This window comes from Triticum urartu, chromosome 5A (assembly GCF_056163025.1).
Source record: "Triticum urartu cultivar PI428250 chromosome 5A, HENAU_Tu73, whole genome shotgun sequence".
In the NCBI taxonomy this organism is placed as follows: Eukaryota; Viridiplantae; Streptophyta; class Magnoliopsida; order Poales; family Poaceae; genus Triticum; species Triticum urartu.
This window is the reverse complement of record NC_141877.1, coordinates 515,940,705-515,958,655: the sequence shown is the minus strand read 5'-3', so window position 1 is coordinate 515,958,655 and position 17,951 is coordinate 515,940,705. Positions and strand designations below refer to the sequence as shown.

Here is a 17,951-nt window from a genome sequence, read left to right as displayed (position 1 = left end):
TCTCATTCAGTGTTTCGTTGGGTACTTGGATCAAACCTTTGATTTCAGCTCGAATATTTTCTGGAATCCCTTTGTTGAAGAAGATGAAAGATTTGCCATAGTAAAAAATGAGACCAATCCAAGGGCTAAGCCTTGTTGGCTTTTTTATAAGAGAAACTCCGCGAGCGTTGCGAGTCAGAGCCGAGGCTCGAACCCGGGCGGGCTGGCTGTAACTCCAGCAGCACAACCAACGGGTCGACGCCCCGTCCTCAAGATTTTCCATAGTTGATTCGTTGCCCCGTCGCTTGACAATAAATATCCAGCACTTAGTTGACCTCATTTGCACCCACACTCGTGAATAAAATCTAAGAATTTAAGGCGCCAACAGGCCCACACATCCGTCGTAGACCCATCAATAAGGCACCGACCGGCCCACACGTCCGTCGTGGGCTTCGATTGTGTAAGCCCATCAGTAAGGCACCAACCAACCGGCCCACACGTCCGATATGGGCTTCGATCGCGTGCGCCCAGATACCGCAGTACCCAAGACCAAACCAAAGCGATACGCGATCTTTCCTGAATTCCTCCCTTACCATTCGTGGCTACCCCACGCCACTCCCCACACTCCCCCGCAGGCGAGGGCGAGAGAAGGGGGGAAAGGGGGCGCGCGCACGGCGAGCCCCTCGCCGCCAGGCCGCCTCACTCCGACCGGATCGGACCAGGGCCCTCCCCCTCCGCCCACGACGCGTGGCCGGAGATGGCGTCCCCGAAGCGGCTCCCGTACTCCTCCGCGGGCGCTGGCGGCGGCGGCGGAGCGAGGCGCGGCTCCGGCGCGCTGCCGCCGGTGGTGGTCCTCGTCTTCCTCTTCGTCCTCGCGCCGTCGATCTTCTTCGTCGTGCGCAGCGGCGGCCACGTCCACGTCGCGTCCGGTTCGCCCCCGCCTCACTCCCTAGGACACTTTTGTTAGAGAAACCCCGCTTCCTATGCCATGGATTTCGTACGAGGCGCCATCGATTCTTAATTTCGGCTCCCGCTGCACCTAGGTTGGTCTATCCGCGCTCGGATTCGCTTGGGCTGCGAGTTTGATGCGCTTCTGCGGGTTTGATTTGGCGAGGGTACCGCGAGAGTGGAGTCCGCCGTGTAGATTTGATTTGTGTGGTTCAGGATTGTTATTCAGCAATTCATGTGGTTTGGCCTCAGCCTCTGGGCACTGCTAGGGTTGGATGGGAATCGTAGCTGCAACGTGTTGCTCGGTTGTAAAACCAAAAGGTAATAGACGGAACTGCGAATGATCACGAACCTGTGAGAGGCAGTGGACCTTCTGATTCAAGAGATCTGGATATCCTTCTCCTGTTTTCCTCACTTGGTGCCAGGTTTTATGTCAATCGTAGGTTGGATGTATGGCTGCTGTTAGGAGAAGCCATAATGCATACCCATGGCATAGTAGTAGTGATAACAAATCAAACCTATACTTATCCGTGCAAACTGAACCATGATGGGATGAAATCGTCTTAAGCATGACGAGTTGTCTTTTGCTTTATCATCGGCTAAAACCTTACTTGCCTTTTTTGTTGTTAGCTGTTAGTATTTGCGAACAATGTTTTGTTGTAATGTTTGATAGCAACATTTTATTAACTCAAGATAAATAAGTGATGGCATATTTTGTTCATTTGCAGATCCCAAGGGTGCTGATGGTAACCAGGTATTTACCCATTCTAAAAGGGAGTCAAATTTATTTTACCAGCCTTACTTTCTACGATTCGTCTCACATTGAAGCCTGTCTTGCAGGAAACAGATTGGCAAGAGCAACTGGCAACAAACAATCTGAAATCTGTTTTGTCTAAGGAGGTCAGAACATCTTGCAGTTAGTAGTGTACATGCCCATCTTTCAATTCTATATTTCTGTTTTATGAGGCTGTACTTAGTTTAGACTATCTTGTTCGAACTGTTATGCTGTTCAACATATGAAACCTTAAGTTTCTTCAATTCCTCTGTACTTATAGTCATCCAATTTATTGATCTTCAGGTAATCGATGCTATAGCTGCTAGTCAACAAGAAACAGGCACTCTGAATCTTGACTTCTTTAGGGATCATCCCTCTCCTTCTTGGAAAACTGATGATCTAGTTGATCACAAGATGAATACTAATTTGGTTGTTGACGACAAGGCAAAAACTCAAAACAGTTCTGCAGAACATGTACCTCTAATATATAAAGCACCCAAGGATGGTTCAGGTATAGATATAATTGTTTTTTCTTCTCCAAGTTATTCATTTACATAATTTGACTAGGTAGTAGATAATAAAGTTATTGTCCATGCAGATGGACATCAAGTTGATACAGCAGCAAAAATAGCTCGAAGGGTAAGTAACTGGTATATACTATGTTAATACATTCTTGTCTCTGTTGATAACTTGATATAAATCTTTCATATGACGTCTTGGTACTATTTGGTTGATACAGAAACTACGGGAGATAAGGCGGGAAAAGAGGGCAATGGATTTGGTACGGAAAGATGATGAAGCGCTTGTTAAGCTGGAGAATGCGGCTATTGAGCGATCGAAGGCTGTAGATTCTGCTGTCCTTGGGAAATACAGCATATGGAGAAAAGAGAATGAGAATGAGAACTCAGATTCAACAGTCAGGTTGATGAGGGACCAAATTATTATGGCTCGTGTTTACTCTGTGCTTGCAAAATCAAAGAACAAGCATGGTCTTTATCAAGAACTGCAGAGCCGAATCAAGGAAAGCCATCGGGCCGTAGGAGAGGCTACTGCAGATGCTGACCTTCATCGCAGGTGTGCTGTGTCGAAAGTATTATTGCTTATTTCTTACTCAGTTACCTTGTTCCTCTCTTTTCACAAATATGCTACTTTACAGTGCACCTGATAGAATGAGAGCGATGGGTCAAGTTTTAACCAAGGCCAGAGAAGAATTGTATGATTGCAAGGTGATAAGTCAGAGACTAAGGGCAATGCTTCAGTCAGCAGATGAACAGGTCAGGAGCTTGAAGAAGCAGAGCACATTTCTCAGCCAGTTGGCTGCAAAGACGATTCCAAACAGCATTCACTGCTTGTCTATGCGCTTAACAATAGATTACTATCTCCTTCCTGTGGAGAAACGGAAGTTCCCGAGGAGTGAAAACTTGGAAAATCCAGAGCTCTACCACTATGCACTTTTCTCGGACAATGTCTTGGCTGCCTCTGTTGTTGTAAACTCAACCATCATGAATGCCAAGGTAATTTTCAAGATTCTCCTATCAATGCACTCTTGTATGATAGCTGTTTCTAACGATAATGGTCGATATGACTTTTTCAGGAGCCTGAGAAACATGTTTTCCATCTTGTGACTGATAAGTTGAACTTTGGAGCCATGAACATGTGGTTTTTGCTGAACCCACCTGGCAAGGCCACTATCCATGTTGAGAATGTGGATGAGTTTAAGTGGTTGAACTCATCGTACTGTCCTGTTTTACGTCAACTGGAGTCTGCTGCCATGAAAGAGTTTTATTTCAAGGCTGATCGTCCCACCACTCTTTCAGCAGGTTCTTCAAACCTAAAGTACCGTAACCCCAAGTACCTTTCCATGCTGAACCACTTGAGATTTTATCTCCCGGAGATCTATCCAAAGTTGGATAAGATACTTTTCCTCGATGATGACATAGTTGTGCAGAAAGATTTGACAGGATTGTGGGATGTTGATCTAAACGGAATGGTTAATGGTGCAGTGTTTACCTGTGGAGAGAGTTTCCACCGTTTTGACAAGTATCTTAACTTCTCAAATCCACACATTGCTCGGAACTTTGACCCTAATGCTTGTGGTTGGGCTTATGGGATGAACATCTTTGATCTCAAGCAGTGGAAGAACAAAGATATTACCGGGATCTACCACAAGTGGCAAACCATGGTGAGATTAGTAACATCACCATAGGATTTCATATCATTGTTCAAATGCATCATATCTCACATTATCCTACCGTTTTCTTCTGTTAGAATGAAGACAGGGTTCTTTGGAAGCTCGGGACACTTCCACCTGGGCTCATGACGTTCTACAAGCTGACGCATCCCCTGGATAAATCGTGGCATGTCCTTGGACTAGGATACAACCCAAGCATCGACCGCTCAGAGATAGACAATGCTGCTGTCGCTCACTACAATGGGAACATGAAGCCATGGCTGGAGCTGGCAATGACCAAGTACCGACCATACTGGACAAGGTATATAAAGTACGACCACCCTTACATCCGCGGATGCAACCTGAGTGAGTAGATGTGATATGAAGCGGCTGGAGAAGGTCACACATCTGAAGCAGAAGTGTCCCCTTTCTCCTTGAAGCATGTAGTGAACTATGTAGATTAAGGGAAGTAGTATCGGCTGGAGCTATTCATTGCTTGCACCCTGGAAATTTCTGATGGACGCTCTCAGGATTGATGTGTTACAGTCTTAGCAGTTCCTTTGTTCAATTGATGTGCAGCTTAATATCCAATTTGTTTGGCCAACAAAATCATGCCAAACCTGTTGAACGCGTGCCTGTGGTTGGTGTTACTGTGTTGCTTAGGGCTACTATAGTAGAATTTCTGGAGTGATGGTAATTGTAAGAATTGCATTATCTTTCTGTTGCTCAGATGTGTCGAGGGATAATTGTAAGAATTGCATTATCTTGTTGTTGCTTGGAGTATTTAAGTGGTGGTTTCCAGAATCAAACTCATTAGTTAAGATGGATCAAGGGATAATGACGTAAATCAAAGAGAAATATATACAATAATTAAGCCACTGGTTTCTGCCTTGATTGTAGTTTGTGCAAGCCTCAGTCAGAGCTTGCCGAAGTAGTGTGCCAAGGGAGCAGGAGACACCGTCGGGGCATAGCAAAACGTTCTTGCATTGTCTGGTTCGTGTGGCGCTCGTCTTACTCGGGCCGACGGCTCCTGGCTGAACGGGACCGCGCTGAACAACCCGGGAGTCCTGTCATCGTGCTGGCTGCTCGACGAGCTCTTGGCCATGGCCGGCTCCTCCTCCTCCCTGCCTATCTTGAGCAGCAGCTTCCCCAAGCCCACACCATTCCTCAACGGCGCAATTGGGTGAGCGTACATGCCGCCGTCGCCACGGTCCTCCAGCAGGAGGTGCCCCCGTTGCAACGACTGCCCCAGCGAGGGGCGCCGCAGGGAAGGCAGCTTCACGAGCCCGTGCACAAAGCAGCGGCCGCCGTCTCCGATGAACAACGCGTCCCAGTACAAGAACAGCCGCGGCATGAAGGTCATCACGTCCACCTGTGCGTCCCATCCTGTCGTCGCGCTCAGCGCCGGCGTCATCGGGTTCCGGATACAGTCCCACGCCTCCCACGTCACCTCCTCCGTCGCCAGGTCGAGGCGCGCGCTCCTCGTCTCCCGCTCCTCCCCTTCCACGGACCAGTACACCGCTCCGTCGGCGCACGCGGGGCCACGGTGGGGCTCGCCGTCTGCTCCGCCGGCGACGTGCACGCTCCTCCAGTCCCCGCGGCCTCCGACCGTGCACACGTGCACTGCTTGCTCCGCGGAGCTATCCTGGAATCCCATGTGAACGATCTTGTATCGCCTCGAACCGGCGTCGAAGCCGGCCTCCGCGGCGTCTCCGGCGGCAAAGGCAGGGCGAGCGACTCGCCCGTGAAGGGCTCCACCACGGTGATGGAGCCCTGGCCGCGGTCTAGGAAGCAGAGCAGGCCCTTGCAAGTGCCTACCATGTCCGCCGACCTGCCGGCGGTGAACGTGGCCGTGAGTCGCCACTGCTCGTCGAAGAGGAACCCGCTGCCGCCGTCCGAGTCTTGGGCATCATGGACTCGGCTATGTCCGGGAAAGAACACGATGGTGTGGGTCAGGGCCTGCGGTCCGTGGACCATGTGCGCATCGATGAAGGTAGGGTCGGAGATGACGTCGCGCCCCTCCTTGCAGACGCGGCGGAAGCGGCGGAGGTCGCTCGCCTGGAGGCGGAGCAGGACGCTGGCGAGGACGTCTCGGGGGAGAGCATCATTGGCATCGCCGGCCGTCGCCTGGTTCCGGATGGAGCGGCGCTCAGACATTGCAATTGCATCAAACTGGGACATGATTGAGTATCTCCAGATGTATTAGTAATTACGAAATATGTATGTGGCAACCGTGTGACAGATTGCAAAACTGCCACACCAGATCATAATGCCAAAACTAACAAACGCATCCACGCCCTTCCGATCCTGGCCTCGATCCAATCGTGCAGCACCCCTTCTCTCGCCTTATCATATGCAGGTCCACGCCCGTCCGTGGAGTTGCCCGCAGGTCGAGCACCTCATCGCTACTAGCGAGAGCAGAGCCCGCCCACCACGCCGGCGATTCCTACGGTGCCGAGAACGACGTGACGATGGAAAGTCCAGCCCCTATGTTCAAGATCAACTCGCCGTCCCCGGACACCACCGGCCACCCGACCAGCGTCATCGTGCAGGCAACAGTGGAGAGCGCCGTCGGCGAGCTCGGCACCGCGGTGTCGTGTCTCTGCACGTCCTAGGAATTGGCCGAGTCGGAGAAGTCGGTCCTCAAGATCGAACAGCTCTGTCGCGAGGCTGGCGCTGCCGAGCAGACCTTCTTCTCTGCGTTGGCCAAGCCCGTCATGATACGACTTCATGGACATCCTCTTCAACTCCGTCATCGCACAGGTGCTGCAGGTGGCCGTTGGATCTTGCAACTCCAAGCCAACTCCTCCATCTTGTCTATCCATGTGTATGCTGCACAAACAAATTCTCATGTTGTATTGATGTTGCTGCTCCTGCTCTTGTTTTCAAAGTGTATCTTGTCATGATCTGATCTGATAAGACACTTTGTTGTTTGCTTGTATCACTTGTTGATGAGCAGGTGGTCGTGTTTCTGTCAGGTTCAGGAAACTGAACTGACGATCATCTACAGCTCATGACAAATTCATACAACAAATAGCTAGTTTTGGGGAGTGAAAAAACAGAACTTTGGTGTACAGAAGCTTGTGGAACCAAGTAAGGAGCGACATCCTGAAGCTTAGGGGGTGTTTGGTTGAGAAGTCATAGGACTTTTTCTAGTCCCAGGGACTAATCAAAAAAGACTCTCTAGTAGAGTCTTTTTCTAGTACCTGTAGAAAAGTCCTTTCCGTTTGGTTACTAGGGACTTTTTAGGGACTCTTTCTAGTCTCTGGGACTAAAAAGTCACTGAACCGAACACCCCCTTAGTCGCCGTCTGATCTTCAATGGATGTGGACCTGGTCATTTCCCCCCGGCAAAGTAGTAACTCAATTCCGATCAAGTGTTGAATCTCAGATATTCAGACACTGTCCTGACAGTTTCTGATGTGCTACAATAGAATATTATCCATATGTGTCGTCTTAAAACTATTTTTTTATTATGCATAAGATAGAACAAACTGTCACTTGTAATTAAGTTGGTCAGGCCATTCGCAAAGAAATATAAATTAAGTTAGTAGCAATGGAATGCATCAACCGCGTACGAAGTTTAAGCTTGCCAGAAAGAAAAAGGATTCAGTAGTGATGTTGTTGAGGAAAAGTTGTTGGAGTGTGATCATGTTCCTCTCTGTCAGCAATGGAGGCGAAAAACCATAACGATAACATTTGACCCGGATGAATTTTTTTTTAAGAACATACCTTTGATAACTTTTGTATAAATGATGTGATAATATACACACCAAAGAGTTATGACTTACGTGTAAATACCCAGGCAACTTTGACCTGGGAAAAAAGGTTGTTGAAAAACTTAACCCTGGTAACTTCTTTTGTATAATAGCATAAGAACTTACGCATCACAGAGCTGATAGTACACGTATAAACACCATGATAACTTTTGACCTGGGATAAAAAGTTGTTTGAAAACATATCATGCAAGTTCTATGTAAATACCATGATAATATACTTACCGCATCCATAATAACTAAAAAGTTGCTAAATATATGCCCACGATAAATTCTATGTAAATAGCTTGATAATATAGAGCCGATATCAACATTCAAGGAGGGCTATTCTATAAGTACAGACTTTTGGGTCACCGCCAGTCGTACTACTAGGCCGTCTCTGGCGGTCTATTTGTATGTTGATTGCTTTCTGTTTGTTGGATGTTGATGTGTTGTCATCTTGTGCTATGTAGCCTCATGCTGGAACGAAATGGCATTGAAAAGTTCGGTTGTCGTCCGCTTGCTTCTTTTGTGATTTTGCACTTTGTGTTCTCGTTCGATGTATAATCAATCGAATGCACGATGCTAATCCATTTGGTTTACTGTTTACGCCAACATGTTCTGTTTATTTTTTGCTTGTTAAATAGATATGTGATTTAGTGTACATGAGCTTCTGAATTTCGATGACAAGTGGCAGTTTATCTCTTAAGAAATCTGAAGAGAAATGCATTGTGGAAGGACGGCAATGTTTTTTGCCGCTTCTCTAGATTTTGAGTTTAAATTCATGCTTCTAAATTTCAGTGACAAGAGGTACTACATTTCAATGAAGTGTTTTTGATTTATTTATTGTGATGAATGAGTTGCCTAAATTCAAAATATTTGATGATTTGGTAGTTGGTATAACATACATGACTACTCGTAGTCATGTAGTCATGTGGTTAAACAGAGTTTGTGGCGAGATTTTAGTTTTAAAATTGATAACAACAGACGAGTAGTCCGATAACCCAAACGATATTTTTGTCCATAACAACATATGCACAATATTGATAACTTTTGGCAATACCGGACAATAACTTTTGACCCAAAAATCTATTGAAACGATGAAAAAGGTTCAGGTTTTCAAGCCCATTAATACAGCCCAGTGGTATATGTGTAAACATCATGGTAACTTACATAGCGCAGATGCGGTAACTTATGCAACCCAGGCCTGATAACTTTTTGGACCAAGGAAAAAAAGTTGTTGAAACATCCCCGGTAACTTTTATGTGTATATGATGGTAATTTACGGGCACCAACCTGATAACTTGGTTGCAACACCATGGTAAACTTTACTTCCAAGGAATTTTTATAGAAAAATACACTGGTAACTAATGTATAGGTAACATGCTAATTTATGCATTGCATACCCGATAATTTACTCACAAACACCATTGTAAATTTGACATGTGGAAAAAAAGTTATTGAAACATACCCTCGGTAACTTTTGCGTAACAACATGATAATTTGGGCAATGCATACCCACTTTCATACAAACACAGTGGTAACTTTGACCCGTGGGGAAATAGGTTATTGAAACATAACCCCGGTAACTTTTGCGAATATCATGACAATTTATGCACCGCATACACGATAATTTACGTACAAATACCATGATAACTTTGACCCGTGGGAAAACAAGTTACTGAAACATACCACCATAACTTTTGCGGAAATATCATGATAAATTATGCACCACATACACGATAATTTACGTACAAACAACGCGCTAACTTTAAACATGGGGCAAAAAGGTTGTTGAAAACATACCCCTGATAACTTGTGTGAAACTAACACGGTAATATATGAACCACATGCCCCGATAACTTACGTACCCTCGGCAACTTACGTGAGCAAGGTAATATATGAGCCGCATACCCGATAACTTAACTAAAAACACGGTGGTAATTTTTACCAAGAAGGGAGAAAAGTTATTGAAAAACATACCCCCGATAAGTTACGTGAAAATAGCATGATAATATATGAACTTCACATTGTTAACTTATGTACAAATACCATGGTAACTTTTATCAAGGAGTGAAAAAATTGTTGAAAAACATACCCTCCGATAACTTATGTCAAAAGGAAATGGTTATATACAAACCGCATACCTAATAACTTACAAAGAAAACTCGTGGTAACATTGACAAAGGGGGCAAAATTATTGGAAAACATAACCCTCGATAAGTTGTGTTAAAATACGACGATGACTTGCATACCATGGGCATGGTAACTTATGTAATTTATGTGGAAATACCATGCTAACTTGCACACCACATACGTCGTAACGTATGTTTCCCAGACGTGGTACCTTTTGACCAAGGAAAATCGTCGGAACATACCAACATGAGATCTAGTTTCGAAGATCTCGCCACGTCGAATCTTTTATGTGAAAACGACTTTTTCAACGGACCGATCCTTTGAGCTATGAAACATTTGAATTTTCAGAACAGGGATAATTTAGGAGGACATCTGCTTTTTGGTTCTCTACTGCGTACATTCATGTGCATGTGAAAAACGGTGGGTCGGAGGACCATTTTTATGTGCTCCCCCCGGTAACTTATATGAAAATAACAAGGTAACTTGCACACCACAGACATGACAACTTATGTAACCCAAGCGTGATAACTTTTGGTCCAAAAAAAAGCCGCCGAAACATACGAACATGGGATTTAGTTTCAAATATCTCAACGCGATGAGTCTTCTATATGAAAACGGTTTTTATATTGGACCGACGGTTTGAGATACAAAATATTTTAAAGTTTTTGAATTGAGAAAATCTAGGATTACTTTGTCATCTAATGCGTACATGCATGTGCATGTGGAGAACGGTACGAGAACCATTTTTATGCCCCTGATAACTTATGTGAAAATAGCACGGTAATTTGCACACCACAGATGTGATAACATATGTAGGTCAGGCATGGTAACTTTTGACCCAAAAAAAAGTCATGGGAATAAACCAACATGGGATCTAGTTTTAAAGATCTCGTCGCGGCGAATCTTTTATGTGAAAACGGTTTTTGCATCGGACCGACGGTTTGAGCTACAAAATATTTTGAATTTTTAAAATAGTGAGAATCTAGGACAACATCAGCTTTTTTGTCCTGTAGTGCATGTATGTAATTAAAGGAAGAAATGCACGTGAAAATGAGTCATCTAAATGCATGCATGCATGTAATTAGAAAAGGGAAGAAAGTGTGTGGTACTTTTGCTATATGCCACACGTGTGACAAATATCACAATCCTAGTAATTATTAGGAATCGATTGGATCCTGATCGCGATGAGTTTTTTCTTCTGGGTCCGTCTATTCTTCAGGCGCCTGAGAAAAACTCTGGTGCCGGTCACTTAGACCATCAGATCAATATCCAACGGTTGAGAACGTGCGTCCACTGTTTATCTTCTCCCTCCCCGCGTTCTTCTTCCTCCCGCAGCCCCCCCAGCTTGCCCCACCCTAACCATCGGCTTCCACCACCCGCGGCCGGCGGGCGCTACTGTGCTCCGCCCCGCCCCGCCCTCCCCTCACCGCCGTTGTTGGCCGCCGACTCGATCATCCCTCTAAACCCTGCCGCAACAGAGAAGAACTCGGGCGATCCTCTGCACCCCGACCCTTGAGATAGATAATGGAGCAATGACTATCCCTAACATAGATAGTGGGGCAATAGATTCTCCGACGAGGTTTTTACTTCTCCGGTGAGGTAGCAAGGAAGGATGGAAGAGGTGACCATCCCTGCCCCAGCGAGGGACGCCGCAGGGGAGGCAGCTTCACGAGCCCGTGCACCCAACAGCGGCCGCCGTCTCCGATGAACAACGCGTCCTAGTACATGAACAATGACGGCATGAAAGTCATCACGCACACCTGTGCGTTCGATCTTGTCACCGTGCTCAGCGCCGGCGTTATCCAGTTCCGGATCCAGTCCCACGTGACCTCCTCCGTCGCCAGGTCGAGGCACGCGCTCCTCGTCTCCTACCCCTCCCCTTGACCCCTTCCATGGACCAGTACACCGCTCCGTCGGCGCACGCGAGGCCACGGTGGGCCTCGCCGGCTGCTCCACGGACGACGTGCACGCTCCTCCAGCTCTCGCCGCCTGTGACCGTGCGCACGTGCACTGCTTGCTCCGCGGGGCCATCCTGGAATCCCTTGTGAACAATCTTGTATCGCCTTGAACCGGGGTCGAAACCAAAGCAGTAGCAGTTGGGCTCGTGCCTCGACGACAAAGGTAGGGCGAGCGACTCGCCTATGAAGGGCTCCACGGTGTTGATGGAGCCCTGGCTGCCATCGAGGAAGCAGAGCAGTCCGTTACAAGTGCTTATCATGCCCTCCGACCTGCCGGCGGTGAGCGTGGCCGTGAGTTGCCACTGCTCGTCAAAGAGGAAACCCGGTGCCGCCGCCCGAGTCTTTGGCATCATGGACTCGGCTTCGTCCGGGAAAGAACACGAGGTGAATCATGACGGATATCACTGGGGAGAACCGCCTCCGCTCCATAAACCATGAAGAACGGTGTGTATCTTGTTGATCTGTTGGGTGTTGTATTGATGCTCCATAACACAGATGGTAATTCTTCTACCCAACAACCCGGCGTTCTCTGCAAAGGAACCATGAGCCGAGGCTTGATGCCTCTCAAGATCTCTTGATTGGCTCTTTTTGCTTGACCATTGGACTGTGGGTGTGCCACTGATGAAACGTCGAGCCGGATGTGCTCCCGTTCACAGAACTGCTTCATGGCACCTTTGGACAAATTGGTACCATTATCTGTAATGATACTGTGCGGAAAGCCAAAGTGGAAAATCACCTTTTTGATGAACTGAACCGCCGTGGCCACATCACACTTGCTAACAGGTTCTGCCTCCACCCACTTTGTAAACTTGTCAACCGCCACCAGGAGGTGGGTCTTCTTATCTTTGGACCTTTTGAAAGGCCCAACCATATCCAGCCCCCAAGTTGCAAACGGCCAAGTAATTGGAATCATTCTCAATTCTTGAGCCGGTACATGAGCATGTCTTGAAAACCTTTGGCAACCATCACATCGTCTAACCAGATCCTCCGCATCAGCATGAGCAGTTAACCAATAGAAGCCATGGCGAAACGATTTAGCCACCAGAGACTTTGAACCGGCGTGGTGACCACAATCTCCTTCATGGATCTCACGCAAAATTTCATGGCCTTCTTCAGGAGACACGCAACGTTGAAAAGCTCCTGATACACTGCAATGATGCAACTCGCCGTTGATGATAGCCATGGACTTGGATCGCTGGATTATCTGCTGGGCCAGAATCTCATCCTCTGGCAACTCGCTCCGGTTCTTATACGCCAGATAAGGAAGCGTCCAATCTGGAATAACATGAAGAGCTGCCACCAATTGAGCCTCCGGATCAGGAATAGCCAAATCCTCTTCACCAGGGATCTTGACCGACGGGTTGTGCAACACACCCAGAAAAACATTGGGCGGGACCGGTTTGCGCTGAGAGCCCAGTCGGCTTAAAGTGTCCGCCGCTTCATTTTTCCGCCGGTCCACGTGGTCCACCTGATAGCCTTTGAAATAACCTGCAACAATATCCACCTCACGACGATATGCTGCCATGAGTGGGTCCTTGGAGTCCCAAGTGCCAGACACCTGCTGAGCCACAAGGTCCGAGTCACCGAAGCACTTAACTCGACTTAGATTCATCTCCTTAGCCATCCGGAGACCATGGAGTAAGGCTTCATACTCTGCTGCATTGTTAGTACAAGGGAACATTAAGCGAGGAACATAACAAAACTTATCACCTCGTGGGGAAGTTAATACGACTCCAGCCCCTGAGCCTTCCAATTGCCTGGATCCGTCAAAATGGATGGTCCAATACGTATGATCCGGCTTTTCTTCAGGTGCTTGCATTTCCATCCAATCATTGATGAAATCAACAAGTGCTTGAGACTTAACCGCTGTCCAAGGCACATACTTCAAACCGTACGGCCCCATCTCTATAGCCCACTTTGCAATCCGGCCAGTTGCTTCCCGGTTCTGGATGATATCTCCCAAAGGAGCAGAACTGACCACCGTAATTGGGTGCCCTTGGAAGTATTGTTTAAGCTTCCGGCTTGCCATAAAAACACCATCCACCAGCTTCTGCCAATGCGGATACCTTTGCTTGGACTCGATTAGTACCTCGCTGATATAATAGACCGGTCGTTGAACCGGATGCTCCTTACCTGCCTCCTTTCGCTCCACCACAATAGCCACGCTGACCGCCCGAGCATTGGCAACAACATATAGCAGCAACGGCTCCTTGTCAATGGGAGCGGCGAGCACCGGCGGATTGGCCAATTGCCGCTTTAAGTCCTCAAACGCTTCATCAGCGGCGGAACTCCAGACAAACTGATCCGTCTTTTTCAACATCTGATACAAAGGGATTGCCTTCTCACCAAGACGACTGATAAAACGGCTTAATGCTGCAATCCGGCCGGCCAGTCGTTGAACATCATTGATACACTTTGGTTTAGCCAGGGAGGTGATGGCCGTGATCTTCTCCGGATTAGCGTCAATTCCTCTGTTGGACACCAGAAAACCCAATAGCTTGCCCGCCGACACACCAAAGACACACTTGTTCGGATTAAGCACCCTCAGGTTATCAGAGGTTTCCTTCAAATCATCAATCAAAGTCTCCTTCTCCCTAGACTTAACCACGATATCATCCACGTAAGCATGTACATTACGGCCGATTTGCTTGTGAAGACAATTTTGTACACACCGTTGATAAGTTGCCTGGGCACTCTTGAGCCCGAAGGGCATAGACACATAGCAGAAGGCTCCAAAGGGAGTTATAAATGTCGTCTTCTCCTGGTCTTTAACTGCCATTTTGATCTGATGATAGCCAGAATATGCATCCAAAAAACTTAAACTCTCACAACCCGCTGTAGCATCAATAATTTGATCAATACGGGGGAGGGCAAAAGGATCTGCTGGACAAGCTTTATTAAGATCTGTGTAATCCACACACATGCGCCAGGTGCCGTTTTTCTTGAGGACCAGCACCGGATTGGCAAGCCACTCAGGGTGAAAAACTTCAACAATAAAGCCAGCTGCTAAGAGCCTGGCTACCTCTTCTCCAATCGCCTTGCGTCTTTCTTCGTTAAACCGGCGGAGGAACTGTTTCACCGGTTTATATTTAGGATCCACATTAAGTGTGTGCTCAACGAGTTGCCTCGGTACACCTGGCATGTCAAAGGGCTTCCATGCAAAAATGTCCCAATTCTCATGGATGAACTCGATGAGCGTGCTTTCCTATTTCGGATCCAAGTTGGCACTGATGCTGAACTGCTTGGACGAATCGCCAGGTACGAAGTCAACAAGCTTAGTTTCTGCTGCCGATTTGAACTTCAGGGCCAGATCATGCTCCGTAGTTGGCTTCTTCAACGGAGTCATGTCCGCCGGATCAACATTGTCTTTATAATACTTCAACTCCTCGGTGGCACAGACCGACTCTACATAGGCCGCATCTCCTTCCTCACACTCCAAAGTGATTTTGCGGCTTCCGTGAACCGTTATTGTCCCCTTGTGACTCGGCATCTTGAGCTGCAAATACACATAACAGGGCCGAGCCATAAACTTGGCGTAGGCCGGTCGCCCAAACAGGGCATGATATGGACTTTGGATTTTCACCACTTCAAACGTCAATGTCTCCGACCTGGAATCATGATCATCCCCAAAGGCCACTTCCAGAGCTATCTTACCAACGGGATATGCTGATCTGCCAGGCACTACACCGTGGAATACTGTATTAGACGGTTTGAGATTCTTATCTGTTAGTCCCATACGACGGAAGGTCTCATAGTACAGGATGTTAATGCTGCTCCCTCCATCCATGAGCACCTTGGTGAACTTGTAACCTCCCACCTGAGGCGCCACCACCAGAGCCAACTGACCCGGATTATCGACCTGCGGAGGGTGATCTTCTCTGCTCCATATGATTGGCTCTTCAGACCAACGTAGATAACGTGGTATGGCTGGTTCAACAGAGTTGACCGCCCGCCTCTGAACCTTCCGGTCTCGCTTGTCCAAGCTAGTGGTGAAGACATGGTACTGCCCATTACTCATATGCTTTGTGTTGCTCTGGTAACCTGACTATTGCTGATGTTGGTTGTAACCACCCTGGTTGTTCTGACTATTTTGACCATTATGTCCGCCCGGATTACCATTGAATCCTGAACCGGAACTTCCTCCACCGTAACCCGGCCCGGATCCTGAGCCACCGCCAGATTCGTGATCATACCGGAAATTATTAGAATTCTTGAACTCCTGCATAATAAAGCAATCCTTCCAAAGGTGGTTTGCTGGCGCCTCCTTCGTCCCATGTCTTGGACAGGGCTGGCTTAGCAGATAGTTTAGGCGGTTTGGGTTAGGGTTGGGTGCTCCATTACGATTTTTCGGTCTACCCTTGCGTCGCTGGCCATTGTCCTGTGCGTTGGTATTAGCCACAAAGTCCATGTTACCATCCGCTTTACGCTTGCCTCCACCATTATTGCCTGGCCAGTGATGCTGCTGACCTTTGGAGTTGCTGTTCTTCTTCCCTTTCCCTGTCTTGTCATCATCAGATTCGGGATCCTTGGTACTATCAGAATCAGCATATTTCACCAAAGCGGGCATGAGGGTCCGCATGTCGGTGCAATGACGCTTCATCCGTCCCAACTTCAGCTTCAGGGGCCCAAACCGGCAGTTGCCTTCTAGGGTTAATACTGCGGTGTCAGTGTTGATGCGGTCTAAGGAGTGCAACACTTGTGAAACCCGGCGCACCCAATGAGTCGTTGATTCTCCTTCCTCCTGGACGCATGCATCTAAGTCCACTATCGACATAGGCTGTTTACAGGTATCCTTGAAATTGCTGATAAACCGGGCTTGTAACTAGGCCCATGAACTGATAGAATTAGCCGGCAAGCTTTTTAACCAAGTACGGGCCGTTCCTTCAAGCATCATGGTGAAGTATTTCGCACACGCCGCGTCATCCACATCAAGCATTTCCATGGCCATCTCATAGCTCTCCACCCATGTCTCTGGAGGTTGATCCGCCGTGTAATTTGGTACCTTGCGCGGGCCTTTGAAATCCTTGGGCAGGCGCACGTTGCGTAAAGCGGGGATAAGGCAAGGCACCCCCAAAGAACTAGAAGTAACACCAGGTTCAGTCAAGGTGGTTGGACGAAACGGCGTGAACTGCCGAGCCTGATGCTGTGTGGCTAACTCGGCCTCCCGGCGCGCGCGGGCCCGGTCCACTACTCCCTGAGCGTTATCAGCACCACCCGCCGGGTTGTTGTCACGGGGTGCTCCACGTCGTTCATTACTCGATACTGCCGGTTCATCCATATGTCTGCTATAGCTCCGGCTTGGACGGGGGGTCGAGTGGATCCGGTCGCGGCTGTATGAGTACGCTTCCTGTTGGGCCAAAGCTGTCCTCAGAAGTTCCTTGACCCGTCGCATCTCTACTGCCTGCGGCGAGTCACCTTCAATTGGAATGGCCTCCAGCCGTGCAGCAGCGGCAACAAGATTGTCCATTGGGTTGGAGTAGTGACCCGGAGGTGTTAAAGCAGCCTGAGGTATAACAGTGTTTTGACGAGGCGGGTCCATCTGACGAGGCTGAACCGGTGCACCGATCCCCGGGGCTTCTGTCCGGTTTCCCTCCAGCGGATTGCCGGTTCTTGGTCCTGGAGTGTTGAAAAGGTCTCTGGCCTCGAAAACCGGAGGTAAACGAGATCGGTGCTTCCTCCTCATGACTTCATGCGACGCGCTCTAGTCCAACATAAGCCTGTAGGCTTGTGCATCTAAAGCGGCCCGCTCTGTGGCCATCCTGGTGTCCTCAGCCGCCAGATCCGCCTTGGCCTGGGTGATCTGTTCCATTACCTTTGCAACCTCCGCGTTGTGAACGTCCTGATCCGGCGGATTAACTTCCGCCATAAGCACAGCCAACGCATCAAATAGCTCTGATAGAACCTGAGCCGGCGGGCGCATAGGGCCTCCTGCCCCGGCAGCCGTCGCCGCTGCTGAACCAGAGATCGTTGCCACAACTGTCGAAGAATGAAGTGCTACTTGTGTTCTGGCCATGAATATTCCAACCCGGTTGGGCAAATCAGAGGGGTCCGGAATACTGTCGCCATCGGAACAGCCCCCAATCCGGCCGTCTTGTAGCTGATAAAGAGATTCGGTTTCTCCGGTCGATGACTCATCATCGGAATAAACGACGGTATCGCCGCGAGATTCCGATCCACCCTCATAACTTCCTCCATGGATGACTCCCACGAAGGCACGTTTCATGGCCGGTT

The 17,951-nt window shown here is 48.2% G+C and overlaps 1 protein-coding gene across 1 annotated transcript; it reads left to right on the top strand.

Annotated features, from left to right (window-relative positions):
* Nucleotides 1-561: 561 nt before the first annotated feature.
* Nucleotides 562-4,635, top strand: LOC125510102 (polygalacturonate 4-alpha-galacturonosyltransferase). Its single transcript, XM_048675192.2, has 9 exons — nucleotides 562-908; nucleotides 1,656-1,681; nucleotides 1,768-1,827; nucleotides 2,006-2,213; nucleotides 2,301-2,341; nucleotides 2,442-2,776; nucleotides 2,859-3,216; nucleotides 3,297-3,884; nucleotides 3,971-4,635. The coding sequence occupies exons 1-9, from the start codon at nucleotides 737-739 to the stop codon at nucleotides 4,244-4,246; spliced, it is 2,064 nt and encodes a 687-aa protein (XP_048531149.1). The 5' UTR covers nucleotides 562-736; the 3' UTR covers nucleotides 4,247-4,635.
* Nucleotides 4,636-17,951: the final 13,316 nt, after the last annotated feature.

Coding starts and splice junctions, on each gene's coding strand:
- LOC125510102 (XM_048675192.2), top strand. CDS start 737: ATGGCGTCCCCGAAGCGGCTCCCGTACTCCTCCGCGGGCGCTGGCGGC. Junction 1,828..2,005: donor AATCTGTTTTGTCTAAGGAG/GTCAGAACATCT, acceptor ATTGATCTTCAG/GTAATCGATGCTATAGCTGC. Junction 3,217..3,296: donor CAACCATCATGAATGCCAAG/GTAATTTTCAAG, acceptor TGACTTTTTCAG/GAGCCTGAGAAACATGTTTT.